This window comes from Dromiciops gliroides, chromosome 2 (genome assembly GCF_019393635.1).
Source record: "Dromiciops gliroides isolate mDroGli1 chromosome 2, mDroGli1.pri, whole genome shotgun sequence".
NCBI classification, from domain to species: domain Eukaryota; kingdom Metazoa; phylum Chordata; class Mammalia; order Microbiotheria; family Microbiotheriidae; genus Dromiciops; species Dromiciops gliroides.
The window spans coordinates 123,313,044-123,327,480 of NC_057862.1; the positions used below are offsets into that span (position 1 = coordinate 123,313,044).

General features: G+C 40.3%; 1 protein-coding gene across 1 annotated transcript; it reads left to right on the forward strand.

Moving 5' to 3' along the window:
- Positions 1–772: 772 nt before the first annotated feature.
- Positions 773–13,349, forward strand: DET1 (DET1 partner of COP1 E3 ubiquitin ligase). The gene is made up of 5 exons (XM_043980060.1): positions 773–922; positions 2,783–3,883; positions 7,658–7,848; positions 10,486–10,677; positions 12,629–13,349. The coding sequence occupies exons 2-5, from the start codon at positions 2,798–2,800 to the stop codon at positions 12,816–12,818; spliced, it is 1,659 nt and encodes a 552-aa protein (XP_043835995.1). The 5' UTR covers positions 773–922; positions 2,783–2,797; the 3' UTR covers positions 12,819–13,349.
- Positions 13,350–14,437: the final 1,088 nt, after the last annotated feature.

Consider the following 14,437-nt stretch of genomic DNA (forward strand, 5'->3'; position numbering starts at 1 on the left):
GGATAGATAGTACTGACTGAGAAGTTGGGCATAGAGTTAAACGGGAGGACTGTGGGTTATCTTATTTCAGGAAATTGCAAAGCTACTTTAATGACTACAAGCTTCCTATGAAAGCCAAGGGCCATTCTTTACTTTTAAAATTAAACAGATATAGAATAGATAGATGCACAGATAGATACATATACACATATGTGTATGTATTCATTTTTATTTTATAATATATAATTTATTTTATTAGTCATTATTATTTTATTTTCAGTTCTGAATTCTCTCCCTCCCACCTTCCATTCCCCCACACAATTTATTCATCTTTTAAACATCAGCATGCTCTGGGTGTTGCTATATTGTAACAAGACATAAAATTCAATAGTCTCTGAAGAATCAACAATGAATATGTCATATACAGAGGGTAATGGAGCAGGGAATTAGGTTTGCAATGCTGGCTTTATTAGAAGTGTGACCACTTCTCAGGGCCTCAATTTCCTCATCTGTAAAATGATAAGGCGTGGGCTAGGTCTGTCCAGTCATTCAGGAGCTGCAAGCAGAAAAGGAGAAAGGCTGCAAGCTATTGGGGCAATTTCAACAGACGGGTCGCTTAGGGCCCAGGAGGCCTCACTTTACCTCCTAACAATAGGTGGCGCTCTCCCCCTTTACAGGCAGGTGATGGCGCGCTGAATCTTGGACGCCTCGCTCTCTCTGCACGCTTCCACGTCTATGGCTCTCACTTCCGTCGGCTGGCTGAGGGAGGGGGTTGGGGGGGAACGGGGCTATCCCGGCCGTTGTCGCCGGCTGCCGGCATCAGTGGCAACATGGCGGTGTCGGCGGCGGCTGTGGCGGCCGTCGGAGTGCGGCCAACGCAGCCTAGGGATCCCCTCGCCCCGGCCCCATGAGCCCGGCGCGACAGGGGGCGCGGGACGGACGGGTGAGGACGCTCCCCTTCCCCCGCTTCGTCGCCTCTCAGGTCCTCGGGCCTTCCTCCCGGCCGCGGGCTCCCCTCCTGCCGGCCGGGCCGGCCGGACTCTGGGCTGCGCTCCTCCCCCTCCCACCCGGGCCCTCGCGCCCCGAGGTTTAACCGAGCCCGGCCCACCTCTCCCTGAAAGTCGTGCTTCCAGCTGGCTGCTCCCACCTCGTTGGGAGCTCAGGGCTGGAAGGGGCCTCGGAGGTCAGCCAGGTAGCAAGTGGCGGGTCCCTGGCCCACCCCCAGCCTTGCATCTCCGGCACCGCACCACGGTCGGCCCGAACCCCACCCACACCCCGCTTTTCACAACTTCTTTTCTTTCGGCTCTCTTCCTCTTTTCTCGCCTTTTTCTTGGGGGTATTGGGGAGAAACTGCTCGCCCCCTTGGCGAGTTCTTTTCCCTCTTAGAATCAAACTCGTACGTGGTGAGATCTGGAAAGGACCAAAAATGACTCACTCCAATCCCTGTGATAGAGAGGACAGGCCGTGCGATGTCCTAGAAAGAGAAGCGGGTCTGGAGGCAGAACACCTACATTCACATCCCTGAAAAGTTTCTCTTTACCTGTGGGACAATAGGTTTTTTGTTTTGTTTTTTAAACCTCGGCTTTTTTTCATCGATAAAAGGAAAGGGATTTGACTAGATCAGGGTTCCCCAGTCTTGGGTGGAGGTATCCCCGTGGATATGAGAATCTTTTTGAGGGAATAATTGGTAAATAACTGCATTTTCCTGTTGAAATATTCCCAAAGTAGTAGTGTTAGTGGTTACTCTATGATACTAAAAATGTTACACGCTGAATAAAGTGTTATTTATGAAAAATCGGTCTCTTTATTTTTTATATGCTCTTGCATGGTAAACTTGAGAATATCTCCTTTCATGTTGAAAACGAAAGGTTTACTTTTTTTAAAGTCAAAGGATATCAAGATTGAGAAAGTTTGAGAACCCCTAGTCTAGATGATCTGAGGGTTGGTTTTCTTTTTAAAAAACTCTCCGAATCCTGTGATCCAATGAAATTGAGTTCCAGAAAGGCTAAGTAATTTGGAAAACCAGCCGGGGTGGGAGAGTTTTAATCAGAAGCCTCTTCTACTAGTCCAGTATCCTTTCTCAGGAATTAAATGTTGGGAAGAGGGGAGTAGAACATTGCAGGAAAAAATGGAAGAGGCTTACTCTATGAAAATAAACAAGATGCTTATGAAACTGTTTCTGAACTTCTTAGCTTAATTTTCAGTGACACAGCTGAAGAGCAGCATAGAGTGGGACGGGGGTGGGGGACCAAACTCTTGTCATTGTCCTTAACTAAAATATTGCTTTGCATGTAATAATTCCTCGTATAGCTCCTCATAAATAGTGTTTAATCATCAGCATTTATTAAGCATTTACTGTATTCTAGGTCCTGTGCTTAATAAATGTTTGTTCAAATGAAAAATTTGAATTAATACTTCATTAGTCATTTTTAAAAAGAGTTCATCCTCTGCATTGGGACTACTGATAAAGTGATAGCAGTATTTCAAAATGACTTCATGTGTTTTAGGGAAATGATTCTTACTGTGAATTCTTACTCTGAATTATTCTAGTGATTCATTTTTTAAAAATCTAAACACCTGACAGCTAAGCACACTTGAGATCTTTCTGCTGTGTTAATAAACTCTTCCCATTGTTCTCATGTTAAAGACGCAAACTTGAAATTTACTCTGTTTCCTTGTGACCTAAGGTTTTTAAGGTTTTAAGGATTTTAGGTAAACCCTGAGATATCTGTGGAAAGGGAGCTGGGGTTGTTTGTTGCCTTTTTTTTCTTTTAATCTGTGAAACTCTGTCTTAATCATCCAGAAATAAGATGCTGTGATGATGGATCATGATGTTCCAACAATCAAACCTCGAAGAATCCAGAACCAAAATGTTATCCACCGCTTGGAGCGTCGTCGCATCAGTTCAGGCAAGGCTGGTACCCACTGGCACCAGGTTCGAGTATTCCATCAGAACGTCTTCCCCAACTTTACTGTGGTTAATGTGGAAAAGCCACCTTGCTTCCTGCGAAAATTTTCACCTGATGGGCGCTACTTTATTGCCTTTTCTTCAGACCAGACATCACTGGAGATTTATGAGTACCAGGGCTGCCAAGCAGCAGAGGACCTACTGCAGGGTTATGAGGGTGAAATTTTGGCCAATGGCAATGACCAGAGGTCAGTCAACATCCGAGGCCGACTCTTTGAACGCTTCTTCGTATTGTTGCATATCACCAATGTAGCTGCTAATGGGGAACACCTAAATCGTGAGTGTAGCCTCTTCACAGATGACTGCCGTTGTGTCATTGTGGGTTCAGCTGCCTACCTCCCTGAAGAGCCTCACCCTCCTTTTTATGAAGTCTATCGCAACAGTGAGTCAGTGACACCAAATCCCCGTTCCCCTTTGGAGGACTATTCCCTTCATATCATTGATCTTCACACTGGCAGGTTGTGTGACACCCGCACATTCAAATGTGATAAAGTGATCTTGTCCCACAATCAAGGGCTATACTTATACAAGAACATACTAGCCATTCTTTCAGTACAGCAGCAGACCATTCATGTCTTCCAGGTCACTCCTGAGGGCACCTTTATTGATGTGCGTACCATTGGTCGATTCTGCTATGAGGATGACCTGCTCACCCTCTCAGCTGTCTACCCTGAGGTACAGAGAGACAGCCAAACAGGCATGGCCAACCCCTACAAGGAGCCCTTCATTAATTCCTTAAAGCACCGACTGTTGGTATATTTGTGGCGTCGGGCAGAGCAGGATGGTAGTGCCATGGCTAAGAGGCGCTTCTTCCAATACTTTGACCAGCTACGACAGTTGCGCATGTGGAAGATGCAGCTTCTGGATGAAAATCACCTGTTTATCAAGTACACTAGTGAGGATGTAGTGACACTACGGGTCACAGACCCATCACAGGTATTGGATGATGTTCATAGAGTGAGGTGTCAAATGTGTCTGCTGTAGGATGATAGGATTCTAGCTCTACGTTCTGAAAATAAGAGACCCATCTAGTCCAAGCCCTCTCATTTTACCAATAAAGAAATGAAAGCCCAGGGAAGTGATTTTCCTAAGAGCACATAGGTGATGAGCATCAGGGCACCCCTGACTCCTGAATGTGTCCTTTCCATTTGCCCGGGGGCCTGGAGTTGTATTTGGTTTTCATAGTCTTAAATATTGTTTACCTTTGGTTTTGCAAAAGCCAAAATCCAGTTTATATTTCCTTATCGATTTTTCCTTCAGTGGACTAGATGATCTCTAGAAATTCCTTTCTTTTCCAAAGATTGTGGCAGATCTCTATAATGCAGATAGGTGCTGAAACTGTCTTTTTGGGGTTTTATTAGATATATGTCTAATTTCATTTTGATGCCTTTGGGGTGATTGCATCTTCAAGGTTCTCTAGAGAAAGGCCACACATTGGTTATGAGTTAAGTTTCTGCTACCCATGGATACTTTGAGCACCTTGAGTGATTTAGCTCTTCTAATGGTGACAGACTATCAAGGCAAAATGAAATGTTCCAATAATTGGAAATCTCATTTTCACAATTCAGTAATTAAATGTTAACTCCCTCATTAAGCTTTTCTATAAAGCAGTTAATGAACATAATTTGATTGATTTGAGTTTCACCTCTTTTTACTGACTTTGTCCCCATGCTAAAAGAGGGACTGCTGAACACTGAAAAAATCAAAACAGAAGTAATGAAGAACTTCTTCATCTCCAAACTCTTTTATTTAGCTTTTGAATAATCAGGACTGTATGTCTGTGAGAAGGGGCTGCCACATGGCTAACTTTTTCTCAAGTAAAATGTCTATCCAGCTTATGCCTATTCAGTTTGGGTGAAAACTGGTTTATTAGCTATTTTTAAAGTGCTATATTGTAGGAAGAGAGTTTTCAAAGATCAGTAGAATCAGTTAAGTTTTAAGAGCACCCAAGGACCTAGAAAATGATGGATTTGAAATTTAATCTTGAAGTAGAGTAGACTGCCTTTCTTCTTGGAATTTTTTCTTTTTGAATTTGACAGTTGGAGAGATTAGCTTGGGTGATGTCTGTGCTGTTTGCCTTCTTAGTGCCCTGTTGTTTCATAAATAGTTCAGACCCACCTATCCATAGCAAGCAAAAAACCATATATCCAAACCAATCATCTAGAGTATAAGTTCTTAACTTTTTTGTGTCTTGGACCTGTTTGACAGGCAAGTGAAGGCTGTGAACCTCTTCTCAGAGTAATGTTTTTAAATGCATAAAATAAAATACACAGGAAGCCAATTATTTTAAAATAGAGCTATCAAAATGTTTTTACAAGTTCATAGATTCTAGGTTAAGAACTCCTAGTTCTAGATCCTCTTGTTGTCCATGTTTCTTAATCTCTTCACTATTAGAGACCTTTGTATAATAATAAATAAGAGGCCATTCTATATAATAATAAAATAAGAGGCCTTTCTATATAATAAGAAGCTTATCAGTGATCTTACAGAAAAATAATTTCAACCTGCTTCCACTATGAAGTGGATTATTTGTTCTATGAAAAGATTCACTTGTTAGTGGAAACTATCATGATCAGCCCAGAAACCTATTTTCTTCTCCATGGTTATCTGATAGTGACCCCACTGAATCATCATTAGTGAACACCTATCTTTTAGAATACATTGTTTACGATTTGCTACACAGTCCTTTGCTTCTCCCTACTTCTCCCCTGTCCCTTTACTCTTCTGAAAACCTTAGCTGAAGAGAAACTTGTTACATTTTCATGTAATTCATGTAATAATCATGTAACACATATAGCTAAACTGCCTTCTTTTTTTCTGTAATATCTTTGTAAAACAACAAAATCAGAGAGCTGACCCAAATCTTTAGAAAAGACACATGTAAGACAAGACTTGAAGCAGGAAAGTCCATTTTTTTTAGGTTTGGGTGATAATTTTTATCTTGGTAAATAAATTACCAAATCATTGTCATCACAATTGAAATTATCCTTTGATCCTTACCTAAAATGACCCATTTTTTCTCTGGACTTATTTATACAATGTAATCGTAGCTTGAGAAAATAGGATGCTAGGGTACAATTGTTTTCTTAGATAATTTGTGGCTTCAAACTGAAACGTTCTGTGCCCCACTTCCTGTAAAATCCATCACTTTCTTTTTTTTTTTTTTTAGTGAGGCAATTGGGGTTAAGTGACTTGCCCAGGGTCACACAGCTAGTAAGTGTCAAGTGTCTGAGGCCGGATTTGAACTCGGGTACTCTTGACTCCAGGGCCGGTGCTCTATCCACTTCGACACCTAGCTGCCCCCAAATCCATCACTTTCTATGGGTATTTTGAAGAAGAATGAGTAAAAAGTGCATTTACACATGAAGACATAGGGTAGTGTTTAGGAAATTGGTCTCAGATTGCTACCCAGTGTCTTTATATTATAGGCAGATTCAAAATCTAGGCCAGGGCTTCTTAAACTTTTTCCACTAGTGACCCCTTTCAGCCAGACAAATTTTTATGGGACCCTGGGTATATAGGTATAGAAAATAGGTATACATAAATCTTTTACTGTTGCCAAATTTTTTGTGACACCCCTCTGCCCCACCCATTCAGTTACATGACCCCATTTGGGTTTGCAACCCACAGTTTGAGAAGCTTTGATCTAGGCTATACTAAATGCCACATTATAGTATGAATTATTTGCATCAGGCATGGGTAATAGAGATTCAGATCCAGCCCAAGTCAAAAATACTTAATGTTTAATAACTTCATTTTCCTGTATGAAACTAACATTTTAGATTGGCATTCCATGGAAAAATCCCAGGGCTCTTATTGTCAGGCTGATCAGAACAAACTAAGGAGCAGTTTGAGAGAATTGGGCTTCTAGGTGTCCAATCTGAAAAAAGTCTGAACTCCCAAATAGCTCTGGGTATTTCCACTTGTGGCATTTAAATGAGCTTTAGGTCCTTCTGTTTCTTCCCTTTCCATCACTGCCCTAACTCTGGGCCCTGCTTCCCTCCCCCCCCACAAAGGTCCTAATTGCTATAAATCCCACATGGATAATACAGATGCTTTTGGCCAAAAGAGCATCTGTCAAGAAAGAAACAGTAAATGCCTCTCTGGATTTCCATTTGTCCAGCAGCAGGATGCTGCTGGGACACAACTTTCTGAGGCAGCTTCAAAACACAATGCACTTAAGGCGCCTCTCTGCATGTTGGAAATGTTAAGAGGAAAAATAGATGCCAAAAAATGAACTTTCAACTGTACATACACAGGAGAAAATAATCTGTCAGCAGCCAACACTGGGCTGCAAATCACTTCCCCAGCAGGAAATAAAATTAAATCTGGCACTTTAAAAACGTATTTTTTTTTATCTCAGGGTGAGTTGGGGAGCAAAGAAAGAAACAGTTGGAGAGGGAAATTGAAGCACACAGTTTGAAATGAAAGATTGAAAACCTTTTTTTTTTTTAAACTGACCAACTTGATAATTTCAGCAATACAATTACAGTGGGGAATGTGGCATCGTAGAGGCATTTGACTGATAAAGCCCATGGAGGCTCCCTGAGGCACCTACAGCCATGGGACCTGCTTCCCCATTGACCCATACAGTGGGAGCGTTTTCTTGTTTCTCTTGAGTAGCTTGAATTTTTAGCCCAATATGAAGAGTCACCCTAGCCATGGGTTGTACTCAGCTGGCTAACAGTTACATTTGTTCCTCCTTTCCAGCCTTCCTTCTTTGTTGTGTACAATATGGTGACAACAGAGGTGATAGCAGTGTTTGAGAACACCTCGGATGAGTTGCTGGAGCTCTTTGAGAATTTCTGTGACCTCTTCCGCAATGCTACACTGCACAGTGAGGCCGTCCAGTTTCCTTGTTCAGCTTCCAGCAACAACTTTGCAAGACAGATCCAGCGCCGGTGAGCTACTAACATAGGCTTCCAACAAGTAGACCTTACCTGACCTAATTTTGGCCATAGGCCAACAATAGTTACTTATTGGGTACCTATAAGTAAGGCTTTGTGGTGTAGTAGCAAGAGTGCTAGACCCAAGGGGCAGTAGACTTGGATACTAGCGCTGTCTCAGCCAAGAACTGTTTGACTGTGGGTAAGGCACTTCTCCTATCTAGACTCTGGGTCTTCATCCATTATGATAGGGGAGGAAATAGGTGTAGGGAGAAGGGAGGAAAATGTGATTGACTTTAAAGTCTCTTCCATTTTAAAAATTCTGTGGTTATTTGTTAACTCTATAGGGCACTGTGCTAGGGACACAAAGAGGTAGGAAACATTGTTTCCTGTTCTTGAAGTATACAGTCTAGTCTGGAAACAGTATGTTCAGTCCAACAAACATTTATTTAGCACCTCCTGTACATAAATTAATAACAATATAGGACAGTATATGTCAAATGATAAATGCTATAGGAAACTAGAAGAATTACTGAGGGCCAGGCAGTTTAAGAAGGCGTCATGGAAGATGAAACTTGAGTTAGGCCTTGAAGGAAAGATAGCACTTAGGCAAGTGTTGAAGGAAGGCATTCTACATTGGGAAAACAGTATGAGTAAAGTTGCAGAGATAAGAGTGCATTACATGTTTAAGGAATAATGAATAGCCTACTTTAGATGGAATAGAGAATTCTTGTAGAGGAGTAAAAGTACTTAAGAAATGTAAGGGCCAAGTGGCAGAAGTCACCTGAAAATTTTGAAAACAGGGTGTGAATAGTATTCAGATGATCCATTTTGTTTTATTATATCAAAGTATTTTGGTTTGAAGATGTGCAGAAAGCTATCAGCAAGCATATCTAATTTTTTCCTCAAAGTCATTTAACAGGGAATAAGGGAGATATTAGGAGTTGTATTTGGTCTTATTGTATAAAAAGCTGATTGCAAAACCTGGATTTGTTTACTCCATTCCAATGACCCTGGGAATATGGTATGTTGTCCAAAGTTTCATAGAAGATAATAGGATAACATGTGCAGTCCAAAGTTTAGTTTTACATTATGTACTAAGATTATGTTAAACGGAAATAAGAGAAAGTATTTGGCATTTGTATTCTATCACAAATTGTATGTAACACCTATAAGCAAGAATATAGCAAGAATCAGAAACCAAAACCAAACTGATGAGTCTAGGGAAACAGGATGATAATGAGGTTTTCCCTTTGATTTTCAGACCAACAGTATGTTTTGAATCATAGACACTAACCACATACTGATAGCAGTTAAATATTTTTTTGAGCCTTTGAGAAGCCACTACTCCATTATTCTTAGCAAAAGACGAGTATTGGAGCAATTTTTCCATTCAATGGTACCACATTGATCAGAACATAAGGTGCATTATTTCTCAAACCTGCCTCACACAAAACCTATAATTGCATTTGTATTCTTTCTAGTAATCCTGGGAATGTTGACTTTGATTCAAAGGTTAGATTTATATTTTATACTAAGACTATGGGAAATTATGTAATAAGGCAACAGAATAGAACAGTGAGAAAAATTAATAAAATATCTTTATTTGAATTTAAAGAAATGTTACAGTACCTTCATACTAAATACATACATGTCTGTTTCTAAGATGGAAATTTTGTGTAATGATTTGTGAGTGTATACATATATTTTGCATATGTATTTATCTGTATGTACATATATACACATACCTATACATAAACATGTATGTGTGTATAAAAAGATTTTCCCCCCTCTCCATGAGCTTTCATCTTAGAAGGGCAGCCTAATTTGGGGCCAATATGGTATTTATTGAGTGTCTTCCTGTATTGTGCTAATTTCCAACTGTCTACTCTCTGAGATACTGGTAACTATGGAAATGCAGACCCTGAAGTAGCAACTTAAGTATTGAACTTTATAATTTGCTGACTTTTTAGCAATGTCATGTTGCAGTGTGTGCTACTGGGAGAGCCCAAGAGAGGCTTTCTATTTAGAGTTTTCTACTATCTAGAATTGTTTCTTTAATGGGTTTGAAAGCTATTGATCCAGGAGAGATTTTCCTAAGTTGTCTTTTGTTCTTGGGATTCAGTGTTATCCACAAACACTTGCCTCATTTACAATAGTTAAAATTTATATAGCATTTTAAGGTTTGCAAAGTGCTTTGCATAACCTTTTCTCATTTGACTGTCCCAACAATTCTCTGAGATACTCATGGCAGGTATTCCCATTTTACAGCTGAGGGAACTGGAGTTGAGAGAGATAATGACTTGCCCATACTCACATAACTTGTTAGGATCAACTGTGGGGTTCCAGTCCATGTGTCAACTTCTGTCTATAGTCCTTTTGTGGTGTTGATTTCCTTAGTGTCATTTCACATCTCCCCATTTCCAAGGCTGTAATTTGGAGTGAAATACATTTTTAGAAACAGAATTCCCTTTTAGCTAGAGATATAGATTCCTATAAAATTAGAAACAAAGAGGCTGAGTTGTATTATTTGTAATAATATTATTTTATCTACAAACCCACAAGTTTGTAGATTTAAACTCTGAACTTGTATTATCTGCTCTCTGACAATGTCTTTTATATTTCCTTTCTGCTATACTGATTAATTTTCAGATTTAAAGACACTATTGTAAATGCAAAATATGGAGGGCACACGGAGGCAGTACGGCGGCTGCTTGGTCAACTCCCCATCAGCGCCCAATCGTACAGTGGCAGTCCCTACCTCGATCTGTCTCTCTTCAGCTATGATGATAAGTGGGTGTCAGTCATGGAGCGGCCCAAGACTTGTGGAGATCACCCGATCAGGTACAGAGAGGTACCTTACACCAATCACCACCACAAAGCATTAAGGAAATGAGTATCCTGACTCTGCATTCAGTTCTCAGAAGTCATTTTGGTTTGCATGATTTTGCAGTCCTTTCTACTTATCCTGTCTCCCAGAGCTTCATGTGCTCATTAGAAAGTATAGAAAGTTTATAAAATAATAGGATACACGATCATTTATCAATCATTCCTATAATTTGGTTATTACTACTTTGATCTAGCATAGTGCTTGAAGAGATTTCACAAGTATTCTAAAGCCTGTCTTTTGTTACCAGGTGAACTATTTAAGACATATAGATATGTCTTTCCTTTTTAAAAGATACCCAGAAAAGGGTATTTTATAGTTATTCCAATAATCCATTACATAATTATAATTTGTAAAGTCAATTCATGTAGTCTTATATATACTTCCAGTCATCAGATCAGCCCTTGTGAGCTGGTTGTTTGCATATGCAGAGTCAGTTTGGGAATTTGTGCAATTTGTTTAATAGGTAAGATTAAGAGAAAGTCTTACTTTACTATTTTGGGAAATTGTAGGCTAGGAACTAAAATGTATATAAGTACACTTCAGTACTGTTACTGTTCTATTTAAAGCACTTTCATACTTATAGAATCACAGAGTTTTAGAAGTGAAACGGGGGGAGCCAAGAGATGAACTCATTCAGCACTTAGATTTGGCTATAAAATAAGATCCAGAGAGATTTAGACACATACTTGTGCTCACACAACTTGTTTGGGGTTAGAGCTAGAACTAGAATCCAGATTTCCTGATGAATTCAGTGCTTTTTCTACTAGACCAGACTGAATACCTTTCACTACATAAGAATGTCCACCCACTGTTTCTTGAAACCAGTGAGATTCCTGTGTCTTTAACACTGAGGATACTCGAGGTCCTTGTTTTTTTCAGGAGCATTGCTTGGACATGCTGTAATGGGTACAAAAGTCTTTGATTTTATTGTATTTTATTAAAAGGAAAACAAACCTATAATGTTTTACCTTTTTTATGGGGTAGAATATACCAGCTCAAACATTTTCAAAACAGCAATTTACTTTTTGTAATGGGTCCTGCTGTTTTAAGATGAGTGACTTTTGGGGGTGGGGTGGGCAGGCAATGAGGGTTAAGTGACTTGCCCAAGGTCACACAGCTAGTAGGTGTCTCGAGGAGTAAGTCTGAGGTTGGATTTGAACTCAGGTCCTCCTGAATCCAGGGCTAGTGCCCTATCCACTGTTCCACCTAGCTGCCCCCCCCACTGCTCCAAGATGAGTGAGTTCTCAAAGTGACTGGGTTCTAACTTCTAGGAGAATGACCCTCAAAGAAAAACAGAATTTAAAAATATTTGCAATTTCATAGTTTGTTATTTAGACCTCTTTGTTTTGAAAACCTGGAATAATAATAATAGCTAATGGAGGCAGCTAGGTGGCGCAGTGGATAAAGCACCGGCCATGGAGTCAGGAGTACCTGAGTTCAAATCCAGCCTCAGACACTTAACACTTACTAGCTGTGTGACCCTGGGCAAGTCACTTAACCCCAATTGCCTCACTAAAAAAAAAAATAATAATAATAATAGCTAACACACATAATGCTTATACTGTGCTAAGTGCCTTATAAATACTTCATTTAATCTTCACAACAGCTTTGGGAAAGAGGTGCTATTATTGTCCCCATTTTACACATGAGGAAACTGAGGTAGAGGTTAAGTGACTTGTCCTGGGTCACATAGCAAGACCATGTCTGAGACCAAATTTGAACTCAAATCATCCTGACTCCAAGCATGGCACTCTATCCACTGACACCTCACTGCCCTGGAACAGATATAGCAGAGAGAGCAATGAAGCATATTGGACATTTGTTAGCCTCCCCACTGCAGAAGGGGCCAAAAATGGTAGCAAATATAAATACTGTTCTTTTTCCTTCTTTTTCTCCTTCACTCAGGTTCTATGCCCGGGATTCTGGTCTGCTCAAGTTTGAGATCCAGGCAGGCCTGCTGGGTCGCCCCATCAACCACACAGTCCGACGCCTGGTCGCCTTTACCTTCCACCCTTTTGAGCCCTTTGCCATTTCAGTGCAAAGGACTAATGCTGAATACGTTGTCAACTTCCACATGCGACACAGCTGCACATAGGATGTTGCCCAAAGACTGGGGACCCACCAAAGCCAAGTTGTCTTGCCTTCTAAGACTTATACCCCTTTCCCATCTCTGCAGATTAGAAAGCAGAGTCTTTCAGGTGCCAGCATCATTCCTTTGGAACCAAGGTCTGTGTTGGTGAACCTTGGTTGGTCTATAGTCACTCAAACATGAGCCAGAAGAGAGGAGTTGGACCCGGGATAACTTACTTTAAAAAAAAAAGACACAATCTAGCTATCAAATAATTTAAATGTCTCATACTTTTTCCACAAGAGATTGCCCAGCATTAAGTCCTTTAATTATTTTGAGTGGGGGGAGTTCTGTGTGTATATATTTTATTGAGGTGTAGATGAGAGTTTTCCACTATTTTTCCTTCTTTCCTCTTTTCTTGACAATGGTATGCAGCCTGAAGCTGAGCAATTGGTTGCCATTGTGGCCAGACCTAATAACTGAATAAGACCCTGCTCATTCCTTTTCATTTAGCCAAAAACCAAGGCTGTCTTTTTAAGTAAAAATAAAGGACATATTTTCTTACTTATTTATATCTGCAGTTTAAAGACTATCTTTTCTTCTAATTATTTCAGATTCCTTGCTGTGCTTTTCAAATTCTTGATTTTTAAGAGCTGGTTAGTGGCTATGGATAATATAATCACTTCCTGGAAAATAGTCATGGTAGAGTATTTTAAGCTTTGCAGAACACTTTATTTACATCATCTCATTTAATCTTCACAAAAAACATATGAGGGTGGGCACTTTTGGTTTTGTTATCCCCATTTTACAGATGAGGAAAGTCAGGCTCAGACAAATTAAGTATATGTTATCTAGTAAATGATGGGGTCAGGATTCGAACCCAAGTCTCCTGAATCCAGATCCAGGATTCATCCATTATACCATGTAGCTGCCTCTTATTGTTAGTTTGTAGTAGTGAGAGCCTAATTCATAGCACCTTGGCCACAAGTAAACATTGTGTCAGCAAACTCTGCCAAGGTCAGTGGAAGTGATGAGTACCTGCCCCCTTCAAGAGTTCCTCATGAACAAAACACAGTGTTCACCTTAGCTCAGAAATAACACTGCAATTCAGTTCAACAAACATTTAGCTCCTTGTGCAAGGGACTCCTGTGGATACTGAGGACACAAAGAAAAAGCAAAACAATCTTTTCCTTCAAGGAACTTATATTCTATAAGAGGGATAATTAATTACACAGTAGATTGAAAGTCATATCAAGAAAGGGCATGACCCAAAAATTGGGCTGAACAGGAACAACTTGATGGAAAAGGAGCCAAAGTGAGGAGGAAGAGCATTCCAGGAAGGGAAGATATGCAGTGATGATACGTAGGTGGGAGATGAAGGACCATGTATGGAAAGTGACAAGTGTAAAATAAGTCTGGAGAAGTAGCGGGGAGCCAGGTTGTGAAGAGGTGTAAATGCTCTTAACAGAGAAGTTTGTTTTATCCTGGATAATAGAGATAATAGGGAGCCCCCCAAACTTTTTGAACAAAGGAGAGCTATCACATTGATGCTCTAAGAATATCAGTTTGGCTGCTGTGTGGAGAAGAGGGGTCAGAGGATAGAGACTGGGCTGGAAGATTAGTTAGAAACTACTAGTTATTTCAGT

Bases quoted from the DNA above. Each gene is read 5' to 3' on its own strand.
- DET1 (XM_043980060.1), top strand. From the start codon at position 2,798: ATGATGGATCATGATGTTCCAACAATCAAACCTCGAAGAATCCAGAAC. The intron at 7,849-10,485 runs GTGAGCTACTAA...ATTAATTTTCAG, and splicing joins GCAAGACAGATCCAGCGCCG to ATTTAAAGACACTATTGTAA. The intron at 10,678-12,628 runs GTACAGAGAGGT...TCCTTCACTCAG, and splicing joins TGTGGAGATCACCCGATCAG to GTTCTATGCCCGGGATTCTG.